The following is a 13,927-nucleotide window of genomic DNA, read 5'->3' as shown; positions in this document are numbered from 1 at the left end:
AAATAAAAAATCGGAATAGAAGTTAGTTTTTTTTAATGGGGGACCCCCTTCCCCCAGGGGGTCCACCCCGCCAAAAAATCACTCAACTTTATTTAAGTCAGCAAATTACATGAAAGGAAACACTGGATGAGTACATTGATTAAATAGAAAAATACAATGTTAGTTAATACGTTTTTTTTCCCGTTATATTAAGTTATCTCCTTGGCGGCGCAAAACTAATTTAATCGATGCGAAAATAGTTAATGCTGTTTTGTAATAAACAGTCATGTAATAAATAAAGGAGTAGGAGGTGCAAAAACTCATTGTATTAAACACCACAAAATTAGTGGCTACCTAAATAGAGTGAATTTTCACTGGTTTGTTTGCCTGATAATAGCTTATACATTACTTCTCCTAATAAATTAATGAAGTTACGTCAGCAATATATTATGGAAACTACTATCTAGCGGACGGGCCCGTAACTACTTCAAAAAACTAGGTCTCAGTCTCGGTAATTCGAGTTTCTTCCCCATGGTACGGCCGACGTGGCGTCGCGGATAACTACAGGCTTCGATAATTCTGCTGTTAGGCAGAATAATACAATGATAAAAATGTCTCCTTCGTGGCGTATTTACACGCACACGTACGACTAAACCACGAGAGCGTCTTGGGAAATAAAGTTTTATCTCCCTTGGAAAATTTGGCCACGGCATACCTTATTTTTCCCCTTCGTACTTTGAAATAAAAACATAGATTAACATAAATTGGCTTAATATCGCACAAATTATTTTCAGACAGACACATAATGGGATGGAAAATTTTCGGACAGGTTTGTTAATAAATATAATCCAGCCAAGTGAGTATATATAGAAATGAGCTATTACAACAAATTAAAAATTACTTAAACGCCTTTAGCAAAAAAAAATAATAAGAATTTTCTTTTGGAGTTGGCACATTATAAAAGTAATACCCCCAAACAAATTGTGTGCAAGTTTTTTTTTGGTAAAAAAAACGAAAAGGCAGTCATGGGGACTGTCGACAGAAGTGAAAACTTAAAACTTTTGTTTTTGAATGTGTAATATTACATAATTTCTACGTCAAATGTACGTAAGAAAATTTTACCCATCCAAAAATAGTCCAACACGCACATGATACAGTCGAGTATATACAATGTATTAGTGTATATATGCGTATACATGCACACAGGCCGCTGCGCGTCGCCATTCAGTTCTGGCGCAAAACGCCACTAGCATGTCGGTGACGCGAACCCACAAGTTTTGCCGCTACCAATAATCGCTCAACGAGGCTGAAGAGGTTTTCACTTTAAAAAAAAAATTAAAAAAAATGGTTGTCAGTAAAGTCGGTTTACGGACGATAGTTTAACGTGACAACGTCATAATAAAACATTGATGAAATGATTGATACGTTTATGAATAAAATTGAATCATTTTTATTGAATTATCGCTATTTCGTATGGATACAAAGAATGAGCGAAATGAAATCTACAATTTAATTGATTAATTTACTTTTATTTGCACTCATTAATTCAAAATATGTTTATTACTTTAACGAAGAGATTATTTTAACTATAACTTTTATACATGTTTGCTATTTAACTTGTTCCAATCTGTGTTATTCTGTTAAGGATAGGACGATGATAGGAAAAGTAGGGAACGAATGGGAGTGTTTCAAGTTTAATGTGCCTCGAAAAAGTCAGATCGATGGTTGTTCCAATCGAGTGGAAGAGAGAGATGGATGCGGCGCAAGCGTCCAATGAGCGTAACGGGACACAATTTTTTCGTGCGTGCAGCCGGCGTTCATCGATTTATTAGACGTCAAGTCAAAAAAAAAATATTCGTAGGTCCTTCGGTGGGCTGTACTCGGGCCAACGTGCAGGAGTGTGGACTCGGAAGTCCACCTGCGGGTGTAGGCCGAGCCGCACAGGGACCTCAGGGCTCGCCACCCCGCATCGCCGGCTGCACGTGTCACGTGGTCGGATGTACGTCTGGCCGGCTCGGTTCGGCCGGTCGATACCCGCGCACGCCAGCCGACCTGCCGCCTCGCCCGCTTCCCCCGGGAAGCCTTCTTTTCGCAGACGAGGGAGCCAAAACCCGAAGTTTCCCCGCAGTTCATGCTCGCTTTTTTTTTCCCCGTATCCTTAATGTATGTAGCTATCCCAGTGGCGTAGCCAGGATTTGTGTATGCGGGGTGTTAAGAAGCATGCCGCCGGACCTCCCCCCCCCCCCCCCCCCCCCCCCCGTATTGAAGCGGGGGGTCCGGGGGTCCTCCCCCGAGAAAATTTTTTATTTTAAGGTGTAAAATAGTGCTATTTTAGCAGTTTTCGGTACTTAAATTTAAATATTGTAATGGTAAAAATTTTATTAATTTTAATATGAAATTTGTTTGAGTGATGAATATGTTTGAGTGATGTTTGTACCCCTAACCCCTCCCCTGGCTACGCCACAGAGCTATCCTAACCAAATCAACCGTCCACAATGTTTTAAAGTATTTTATAATGTAGCTAACCTAACCTAATTGACCATTAGTATCATTTTATCAACACCGCCATATTTATTTATAATGAACAAAAAAAAAAAAAAAAACCGCAGATGCACGATCGGGCGTTTGGCTCTCTCGTCTGTGAAAAGAAGGCTTCCCCAGCGAGGCCGACGTACGGCGGAGATGTGGAACGCAACTCCCTCGGGTGCTTTCAACAATCTGTACCGGACGTCCCTCGCGCGTCCAACCGTTTTCACACTTCTAAAAAAAGAGGGGGTTGTCTGTAAAGTCGGTTTACGGACTGTAATTTTACGTGATAACGTCATAAGAAAACATTGATGATAATTTGCATACTTTTTTCAATTTTCAAATATTATTTACAGTTTTTTTTTGCAAATTTAATTTAAATAATTTGTTTAAATATAATCACGAACAATTTAGCTAAAAAAAAAAAAGCTCGCCTTAACCTGTTTTGGTATTACAGAAGATTTTCTCGCACGGTGGTTCGCCGGTTCTTGCACGCTCGGCTCAGGCGGAACGTGACAATTTTTCGTGCGTGCAGCCGGCGTTCATCGGTTTATAAGACATTAATCACGTCAAAAATACACTTTAAAATCCAAACACTGGGAACAGAACTACACATCCCGCCATTAGGCTGGCCCGGAACGACCAATCTGTCCCTCGGGTAGGACAGTAGTAAACTGTATAAGGGATTGCTCCCACATTTTGGTTTGGTAACCCAGCCCTCTTGGCATGAGCCCTACCGGCCTGGGGCCCCCACGGGCGTGGAAACGGAATACGCCGTATACGCGAAGCGGGAGAGGTGTTAGAGATCCAGCTATGTCCAGAGGCCGAGGCTACCCATTTAAGCATATAGCCACTGCCTCACTCAGCTAACTAGACAATTGGCTGCGTCATTAGCTCTTAGACGTAGAGACCGGAAACATTCGCGGATTCATTTCACCTCAGTGCTGCCTCTGCTATTGGCTCACAACTCACCTGGACGAATCTGGGCCAGTGAGAAACACTCAACCGAAGCTGTATCGAATCACAGGCCGCTACGTTGGGACACCTCCACAATACAGCAGCCAATGAGAGGGTGACATATGAACGAGTGTACTTAGAACTATAAAGTTCATCCTATAGGTCATTAAATCCGCGAATTCTTCCGGTCCCTATTTATCAGCGTTGCTGGCGCCTACCCCGTAGGACACCCGGCTCCTGTGAGTGTCGGCCCCCTTTCCATCCATGTCGCCCCATGCCTCATGTCGGGCAACAACTGCATGCGTGAATTTTTATAACAGCGCGGGGCCCCAGACATACGCACCTGTACGTCGTCACCCACTCCTGGGTTCGGACTCGAACCCAAGACTGCCGGACCTTCAACTTCAGCGTATAGAAAAGTATAAATCGATACATGGTTTGCGAAAAATAATGTACGCAAATGTAGACAACATCTCTCAATTTGGCGTAGCTTAATAACGCGTTGAGAACATATGAGCATTATTTATGCATTTGCACAGAATCACAATTTGCAGCTAAAGACGCTGACGCTTCAATGTTATAAAGGGAGAAGATAAGAAAAAAAATTCTGTATCAAACTAAAGAAAATATGACTTCCATTCTGAGATAATTAAAAAAAAAGTGAGCGAATCTTTCCGTACTCGCCAGAAATGTGTAACATATAACATCGGTAACGCGCAAATTATTGTGTTCTCATGTTGAAAATTTTCTTATAATACGAAATTTAACGTAGAATTGTTAATAATAATGCCATGCTTGATAAATCAATACGAAAATTGTGTTTTCAAACTACAGTTCTTGACATGAATCACACGTAGTTTCCGCACCCGCCGCTATAAATATCGCAGCGGGAGCAGCTTCGTCGACGATTGTATCATTTGATTAGCAGATTGAAATTTTAAACCGTATAATGAAACAGCTCCGATAAAAGCGAAAAAAGACTTTAAGAATACCAAATCCTGCTTTGGGCCTGATTTTAGACCAAAGCCACAGGTATTTTTGAGGACTAGAACTGGAAATTTCCCCTCAAAACGGGATTTTTTTTTGCTCACAATAAGGAAAGTTTTATTTTTCTGATTTTTTTGTGGAATTTTTGTTCTAAAAACTGGAAATTTAAACGGATTTCGGGCATATTTTGAGGATTTATTTTTGCAAAATTTTAAATATAAGGTCATCAAGATGACTGCTGTGACGTCAAAATCCAATATGGCGAACCTCTGTTCCGGGTCCACACCCAGAACCGGCCATCATATACTACTGACACATCAAAAAAATAATTTTCATTGGTCCTTTTTTTATTTACTGCGTTTTGTTTGATATAGCAAAACGACTAGCACTATAATGAGCCACGTTTTTTCAACTGGAAAGAAAAGTATGATTTTCCCAACACAGAAGGGCTGTCCGTGTGCTACCGGGTGCCCGGGCGGAAACGTACTTCAGGGGGAAGACAGCCGGCGTCATCGTCGCAGCCTTCGGGCAGAAATAAAACCCCGCGTTTACGACCGGTCGTAAAGTGGACGTAAAATGTCGTTTTGTCGCCGCTTTGGGGCTCCTGCCGCCTGTCAAAGACTTCGAGACGGCCGTCGTATCTAGCGCCCTCTCGCGGTGCACTAGATATAGCGTCTCTCGTGTTCTAGTTTGCAAGAGTGCATCTAGGTGGGCATTAGATGGGCATTCACTATTTCCAATGCACCGGCTTCTGTCATTAGCGCTGTTCTCAGGTACCACACAGTCGTAAACAATAACAAAAGCGAAACGTCATACAAACATTTTGAACAATAGTTTGTGGAGATTAGTGCGACAGTAATAGTTGCGAGTTGCATAAGCTAATCTTATTAGGAAATATTGAGGTTGTCACAGATGACAAAGTATTGAAATGCCATCAAAAAACCTGTTAATAAAATTTTCTATAATTTATTTATTTTTTTTTAGTTTTATTTTCTACTTCGAAAAAAAAAAAAGACGTAGCCACCCACTTTCTTCTTGGATACGCCCATGGCCCCAGTAAGGAATTGCTCATTATCCTAATAATTATTTTCCTGCGGAGTGATTGAAGGAAATTATGGAAAACTGAATTCAAGGTGCGTGGACGGAGATTCGAATCTTGATCCTTTAGCATGCGAGTCTCAAGTTTTTTTTTTTTTAAATTTTAACAGTTGTGCCACTTGATTTTGAAGACGCGAGATCATCCGAAAAAAAGTGCCAGACGTTCTTAAAGTGTGACATGGAATGAGAGTCTTACGATGGAGCAATCAGCGAGTACATATGGATAGGAAAACTGAAGTGTGCTGAGAAAACCCTCCAGTCCATTTCGTGTCCACACACGTGAGTAGAACCAGTATCTCCAATTGTGGTAGGTGTCTGGGCTGACCACCAACTCCATATTCACGGATGACAATTATATGAATGGCCGCATACACGCTCAGTTTAATTCCTCAGGTTTGTCAATTGGATGAAACTTCTATGTGAGAAGTATAAACCAAGATCAAGAAACAAGAAAAGGGAGAGAATCAGCGATAACAAGAAGACCCTAGTATATTATAGTAAACCGGCTTTTTAAAGGTTGAATAAGGACACGAGTCAAGACTATGCAACATAACCCCTTGTATACCCTAACAAGGATTTAATCTAGTTGGCGTATGAAGATGCGCTAGTAACTTGGCACACCTAATCTGTTCAGTTCACCTGAATCCTGTTCGGAAGAATGAACTGGGCGGCCGTACACCGTTAAAAATCTTCACCTTATCCAGGAATCTAGGTCCAAAGTCGGTTTTAAGTTTTTTTTTTTACGTGTGATCCGCGTGCAAGAAATGTAGGCGAGCACTGAAAGACTAGCTCACGTGTTTTGTTATTTGTGTCAGGGGCGCAACAACGGGGGGGGGGGGGGGGGGGGGGAATAAATTTTGCCCCCCCCCCCTCCCCTCTGAAACCTTGAAGTGGGGGCAAACGGGGGCAAAGAAAGTACTGTGTAATCAATTTTTATATGATAAAACTGCTTAAATAGCACAATTTTCCACCTTGAAATACACATCTTCCCGGGGGAGGACCCCCGGACCCCCCGCTTCAATAGGGGGGATCAATGATTCTTTATAAAAAGGTATATCCTCCCCCCCCCCCTTTGGAAATTTAGTTGTTGCTCCCCTGGTTGTTGGTGTTGTTGTAACAAGGCAGTGATGTGAAGGACACAGACGTGTCGACTGTTGCAGGTATCGAGTACCTGACCGGGGAGAACTTCCTGGACATGCTGGACAACGGAGTGCTGGTATGCCAGTTGGCCAGGGTTATACAAGAGAGGGCGCACCAGGCGGTCAGCGCCGGGACCACTCCCGGGGTGAGCACTGATGCACTCACTGCTGGGCCCCCCGGGGTCTACGGACCACGCAAAGGAACGCAACCACGCAAAAACTATAGGGACCGGAAAAATTCGCGGGTTCCATGACCTCTAGGATGAACTTTATAGTTAGTTCTAGGTACACTCGGTCAAATGTCACCCTCTCATTGGCTGCTGTGTTGCGGAGGTGTCCCAACGTAGCGGCCTGTAAATTCGATGCAGCTTCGGTTGGGTGTTTCTCACCGGCCCGGAGTCGTCCAGGTGAGTTGTGAGGCAATAGCAGAGGCAGCACTGAGGTATAACTATTTGAATTTCCTGCTGTCGTGGAATGAATCCGCGAATTTTTATGGTCCTTAGCAATAACGTAACACGTGATCAATGCGAGAGAATCACGGCAAATACACCTATCCCTAGGGACCGGAAAAAATTCGCGGATTCATATCACGACAGCCTGAATTTCAAATAGTCATACCTTAGCGCTGCCTCTGCTATTGGCTCACAACTCACCTGGACGACTCTGGGCCGGTGAGAAACAATCAATCGAAGCTGTATCGAATCACAGGCCGCTACGTTGGGACACCTTCACAAGGCAGCAGCCAATGAGAGGGTGACATTTGACCGAGTGTACGTAGAACTTTAATGTTCATCCTAGAGGTCATTAAACCCGCGAATTCTTCCGGTCCCTACGCTATCCCTCACTTAGCACGTCTTAAGTTTGCACGGATTCATTTAGCGCGATGTTAATTTTACTGCCCCAGTCTTGAATAGCACGTCTGTGGATTTCAGTTAGCGCGAAATCTCCACAGGCAAAAAAAAAAAGTCGGGCCTGACGCCACGTTCTGTTTCATCTTTTGTAAACAACAGAGATGTGCCGTGTATTGCAATAGGAAACTCGTAAGAAATACGCGAGGCAAGTTGTGTCAGCGAACCTGGCGGAGTGGAGTGTAACTACGTTTTTTTTCTCTTTTAACAATGTGTTTTGAGTGCGTGAGAGTACTGGCATCTAGCGGCGTGGAGTGGAAACAGCTTGAAAGCATTGCAGTAAATTGACTCGCGCTTCGCCAATGATAATAATTGTTCAGAGTTTCCCATATTTGGTCGTATCGCGATATTTGATCACGGTCGTGTAAAAGGCCCGTCTACAACAATCCGAACCCGTGGGCGGTACGTGTGAAGGACGTCACATTTGCAGTGTAATGAGGAATAAGATTATTTGGCGAAAAATGCATGCCCCTAACACCCCTTTTACATATGCGTTAGCGTTTCCTTGAACGCAACATTTTAAAAACTACGTTGGGACAAATGAGCCTATTTTATCTACTGTGGTGCATATTTGCTGCGTTTTCAAGAACGCTGGTAGTTATGACATGCAGCTTTTGGGCATTTCCCAAAACCATTTGTGTTGTGTTGTGTGGTACGTGGTACATTTTATCCACAGAGCTGCCAACCCTGTCACTACTTCCGAGGTCACTAAACACAGTTTCGTTCTGCATGATGTTCGTTGTGGACTTTTACAGAGCAGTGGCGTACGCCCCCTTCCCGAATTCCTAGAGAATCCTTGAAAATATATCATTCCCACCGATAAAAAAAAAGAATTTGAAAGCAAACAGAAATCAAACAGTCAAAGAGATCATCTCCCCCAAAATTGTCAAACGAAATTCTGCATACGTTCCCGGTACAGAGAAGTAAGTCCAGCGCAAAATCAGTAAAATTGTAGTAAATGTTATGTTGAATTTTTTTTGCGACTTTAAATTGAGGCCGTATATTTGGAATAGCACCTGTGAAAGAGTCTCTCTCTCTCCCTCCCTCTCTTTCCCCCCCCCCCCCCTCTCTCCCTCCCTCTCTCTCTCTCTCTCCCTATATATAAAACAAAATTTAAAAGAAGCAACAGTGGTTAGTTTGACCATGGGCGTCGCAACCGGGGGGGGGGGGGGACACGTCCCCCCAATAATAAAAGTTTTCAATTTCGTCCCCTCCAATAATATATTTAGTTTCGTAGTTATATTAAAAATATGATTTTTGTGATAGAACCCATATGTTGCGCAATTACTAATGATTTTGTGTGGATATAGCACCAGCAGATATGTTAACTGTGTTTTTACAAATTTGTTCTCTGAAAATATTTTTTTTTATAAAAAATAAATTATATATTGCAACCAACTATAATTAGAATATTTAGGAAAGAAAAATTTCTAAAAACCGTCTTTTTGCATCTTCAAACCCCAAATTTTCCCGGGGGAGTGCCCCAGGTCCTCCCGCTTCCCCCCCCCCCCCCCCAGGGGATGGATATTCCTCAACAACTAAATCAATTGAAGTCCCCCCCCAAAATATATATCCTTGCGACGTCCATGGTTTGACTGCATTAAAAAAAAAAATCACAGCTGTTAACAGCGTTCGCGCACGCAAACGCGTGAACGAAACGCGGCGCTGGAGCGAACACGAGGAGCGCGCGCATGCGCGGGAGGAGGCCAATGAGCCACGAGGCGAGGGGCATGCGCAGACGGGGGGTGTGTGTGTGTGCTCGTCCCGCAGCCGGTGCCCACGATAGCGCGGCGACTCTGGAGCACCGCCAGCAGAGGCAGCTTCTTCGCGCGGGACAACATGGACAACTTCATACAGTTCTGCCAGAGACTGGGCGTGCACCCCAACTTGCTCTTCGAGAGCGATGACCTGGGTGAGTCTCGAGGATCGCTCTGGCTTTCCCTGCCGTTGTCTTCTTGGCTTCTGGAGCTCCAGCCGCGTCGGAAGGCGAAGATTCCCCAGACGTTTCGGTCGGACTAGCAGTAGTCATCTTCAGGGTAGCAGTTACCTACTGAAACCCTGATTGTTGACAAGTTGAAATCATAAAGGATGTTTCTTTAGATAACTGCGGCCCTGAAGATGGCGAGTGCAAGATCTATCGAAACTTCTGGGAAATCTTAGTCTTCGACACAGCTAGAACCCAGAAACTGTTTTTCCTTTTTCTCGTGGAGATGTATTTATATTTTTTGTTGCAGTTTGCCCATTCAACTAACACAGTGCAGGTAAATTAGGTAACGAAATAAGCCATAGCCTATTGTAGAAAACAATTAAATTATTTGTTTGGAGTAATTTTGTGAAACCTTATAAAATCTTAAGTATGATATTTGGACTAGGATTCAGACCGGAGAACTCCCATAAGTTAGTCAACTGTATTTTATAATTGCTCCCCTTGTGCAAATACATCCTCCCAAATAGTTTACAGTTGAAATTTTATTTTTTATTGATTGTGAGTGAGCATTTTTGAGTACTGTAACGTGTCAGTAGTTTTAAGTGAAAATAAATATATTTATTAAAACTTTTATTTTATTGTTTGGATTTAAAAAATATTTTCAGTAGTATTACACCTACTCCGTTCTTGTGGTCATGTTGATAGGCTAGTTGAACTTTGATAGCGTGACATGGCATGGTGCAAAGTGCGAACAATATCCTGTCCAGCTTTCCCTTGACAGTTTGGACCATGCGCTCAGCCTGACCATTACTGGAGGGATGGAAATTGTGTTGATTTCATCAACCGAATGCCATTTTTTCCTCCCCCGGGCGAATGTCTTCATTTCCAAGGACGCATGGGCAGACACGTCTGAAACTACACATCCAGGTATCCCGTGAACACTGAAACTACCTAGGTACTGATGCTGATGAGCTTGATGGCACGACTCTCGCTTCTGGCCATCTCGAGTAAGCATCCATCCACTGCCAGAAGGAAAAAAAAAAACTTTACCTTGAAAAGGACCCGAAGAGATCGACGTGAAACCCCAGCCCCGTGGTTTCGTTAATTATTCGGTGCCTCTCGCCTCAGTTGGGGGTCAGTCGCGAGACAAAGAATAGCGAAAGTAAGAAGGGGGTCGTTACCACAACGCCGAACGTACAATAACGCCGAATGCCAAATTGACCGCAACGCCGACAGCTAGAAAACTGCTGTGTATCACAACGTCGAAAAATGTTGCTGCGGGGAGGGGGGCCACAGGAGCAAAATGAAAAAAACAACTGAATGAGTTTGGGTGCTAACCATACCTAACCTAACCTTTGTGGCAGTCCTGCAATGACATTTTTCGGCGTTAATGTATATCGGCGTTGTGGTACACAGCAGTTTTCTAGCTGTCGGCATTGTAGTCAATTTGGCATTCGGCGTTATTGTATGTTCGGAGTTGTGGTGCGTCCCCGTAAGGAGGACTCATAAACGGCGTAGTAGCGAGTCAAGGCTTAGGTAGTTTCCACACGTGTGCCAGGCGGTACTGGAGGGTGGTGTTGTTAATCCGACGGTGGAGTTCATGTCGAGCCTCTTGTTTGCCGGTCCTTGGTTCCCCTCGAGGGGTGTTTGGGGAGGAAAATCATTTCAGCATCTATCAAAGCTGAGACTGCTCGACATCAATGATGCCAAGATCCTGTCAACCCGAGTTCTGCTCGGGGGGCATAGGGGCTGTACGTGTGTTTAACCGCCGTACAGCTATTGATGGGAGGGCTATTTTCTGGTGATCCGCGCACTGATTGTGAGGGAAGAGAAAAATCACCTTTTTCATCAGAGTACCGGTCCTTCACTGGATCAGCCAATGGTTCATATTTCTTGTCCTCTGAGCAGGGATGTCGGAACGTTTTCATGAGTGGGGGGGCGAAAAGATGTATCACACTTACCTAAGTCCTAGAGAGAGAGGGGGGGGGGGGGGGTCCGGGGCCCTCCCCCGGAAAAATTTGAAATTTTAGATGCAAAATTGTGCTATTTAATGAGTTTCCGAACCAAAATATTAAATATACCATTCCAAGAATTTGATGACGTAGTATTTATTAAATACTACTCTGACAGTAGATGTAGTACAATTTAAATAAGATACCATCTAGGAATTTGCAATTATTTTCCAGTATATTGACAATCATAAATGTGATTTTCTAATCAACGTGATCACCAATGCAACGTTTGTATAACTACTGGTCGAGAAAAAATACTACTAGGACCAAACATTTATTCTGGGAAAAGGAGGGGGGGGGGGGGGCGAAATGCTACTCCCCGCCCCCCCCCCCCATGCATGACAGCACGGGGGTGACTCGCCCCTGCTGCCCCCCCCCCCCCCGTTCCGATGTCCCTGCCTCTGAGTGGGGCGGCGCAGTCAGGGCCGGCGCGTCCATATAGGCGAACTAGGCAACCGCCCAGGGCGCCAAGTAGTTGGGGGCGGCGCAGCACGACACATAACAGCTGATATAATAATATGTTTAACGATTATTTGAAACTAGATGTAAATTTATTTTTGCTAACAGTTTTGAATGTTTATATTGATATCAGTAATTATTTAAAGTCCACAGTTACCTGTTTTATGATTTGTAATAAGTTAAAAAAGTAAAAAAAACAACAAAAAAACACAAGCCTGCTTACATTTGATCGTTGACAAAATCTTAGGCTTTACGTGATGTACTTTGAGGCAAGGAAAATTTTTTTTTGGGGGTTCCGGCCCGGGGTGGGGCGCATTAAGATTTTTTCGCCCTAGGGCGCCAATTGACCTTGCACCGGCCCTGTCTGCAGTGCTGCAGAACCGGCCGCGCAGCGTGGTGCTGTGCCTGCTGGAGGTGGCGCGCATCGCGGCGGCGCGCTATGCCGTCGAGCCGCCGGGGCTGGTGCAGCTCGAGAAGGAGATCGCCGCTGAGGAGGAGGAGTCGGCCGCCAACTACCACTCCGACTCGGGCCTGTCGCACAGCTCCTTCATGTCCTGGCAGTTCCAGCCGTCGCCCGCCGTCACGCCGCGCCACGACAGGATGCGCCACAGCAGGTGCGCCATCAGTAGCGGAACCAGAGGGGCTCAAGCCCCCTCCTAAAGCATCTGTGGGTCCACCATTGTTTTATTGTTTGCCTTGATAAAGCCTAGCCTCAGCTGGGTCAAAGCCCCTCCCGAACCAAAATCCTGGATCCGCCACTGTATGTGTGTGTATGTAGGCGTGTGTGTGTATATATATGGGTGCATTCTGGCCGGGCATACCATAATATTGACCAACACTAGCAGCTTGGTCATACCACGGCTAGTGATATTGTGTTCCCCACGGCGAGTGGTAGGAAGAGGGTGGAATGGGGTGTCTTTCAGTAGCGGATACAGAGGGGGAGGGGGCTAAGGGGCTCAAGCCCCCTTCAGAAAGCAACTGTGGGTCCACTATTGTTTTAGTTGTTTGCCTTGATAAAGCCTAGCCTCAGCCGGGTCAAAGCCCCTCCCGAACGAAAATTCCTGCATCCGCCACTGATTGCCTTGCAGCTCGTCGTCGGCCATCGGCAGCGCGGGCCGGCAGGGGCGCGCCCCGGTGGCGCGGCCGCGCAGCAGCGACCGGCGCAGCCTGGTGCTGACGGGGGCGGAGCGCCGGCAGAACGGGGCCGGGCGCGAGCAGGAACCGCGCCGCCCGGCCAGCGAGGGCGACGCCGCGCCCAACGGGGGCGGAGCGGCGAGCGACGGCGCGCCCAGCGACACGCTCGAGGACGACTGGTCGCGCGCCAGCAGCGAGGAGCCAGAGCCGGAGACCGACGAGGAGCCCAGCGAGCTGGACCGCAGGGTGGGTCCCTAACTCCCTAGTGCGCTTGCTTGAGCCAGAGCATCAACCCGACCGGGATAAACAAAAAAAAAAACAACCTTGAATTAGACTGTAAGAAACCAGTGAATTATTTGCAGAGACCGGAAAAATTCGCGAGTTCATTTCGCGATAGGCTAAAATACAACTAGTTATACCTCAGTGCTGCCTCTGCTATTGGCTCACAACTCACCTGGATGACTCTGAGCCAATGAGAAACACCCAACCAAAGCTTTATCGAATCACAGGCTGCTACGTTGGTGTAGATTCACATAAAGTCCTTTAATAACTACTAAGGTAGTTGTCAACAATACACGACTACATAGACGGATAATTAGAAACACTGCTTAGTTAGGTACAGATAAAACATTATACACTACTTCTCGTGTATGTCGTCCATTATGGCGCGAGTTCACTGTCGCCAACCTAGGAAACCCAACTTATCCACGACATCTCCTTTTTTCTGCTTCTTGGGCCTAGGTTTCGAATGCAATGGTCAGGAGTTTAACCTGGCCTGACTTAACTAATTCACAAATTAAG

At 45.2% G+C, this 13,927-nt stretch overlaps 1 protein-coding gene across 1 annotated transcript in view; it reads left to right on the top strand.

Moving 5' to 3' along the window:
* The window catches only part of LOC134536891 (growth arrest-specific protein 2-like), a 144,243-nt gene that overhangs the window by 118,106 nt on the left and 12,210 nt on the right, over positions 1-13,927 (top strand). Inside the window, exons 3-6 of the mRNA XM_063376953.1 lie at positions 6,708-6,832; positions 9,365-9,506; positions 12,363-12,606; positions 13,081-13,372. Of these exons, the coding sequence (XP_063233023.1) occupies positions 6,708-6,832; positions 9,365-9,506; positions 12,363-12,606; positions 13,081-13,372 (803 nt within the window). The remainder of the gene's footprint in view (positions 1-6,707; positions 6,833-9,364; positions 9,507-12,362; positions 12,607-13,080; positions 13,373-13,927) is intronic.

Source organism: Bacillus rossius, chromosome 11, assembly GCF_032445375.1.
Source record: "Bacillus rossius redtenbacheri isolate Brsri chromosome 11, Brsri_v3, whole genome shotgun sequence".
NCBI classification, from domain to species: Eukaryota; Metazoa; Arthropoda; class Insecta; order Phasmatodea; family Bacillidae; genus Bacillus; species Bacillus rossius.
This window is presented reverse-complemented; position numbering and strand designations above follow the sequence as displayed.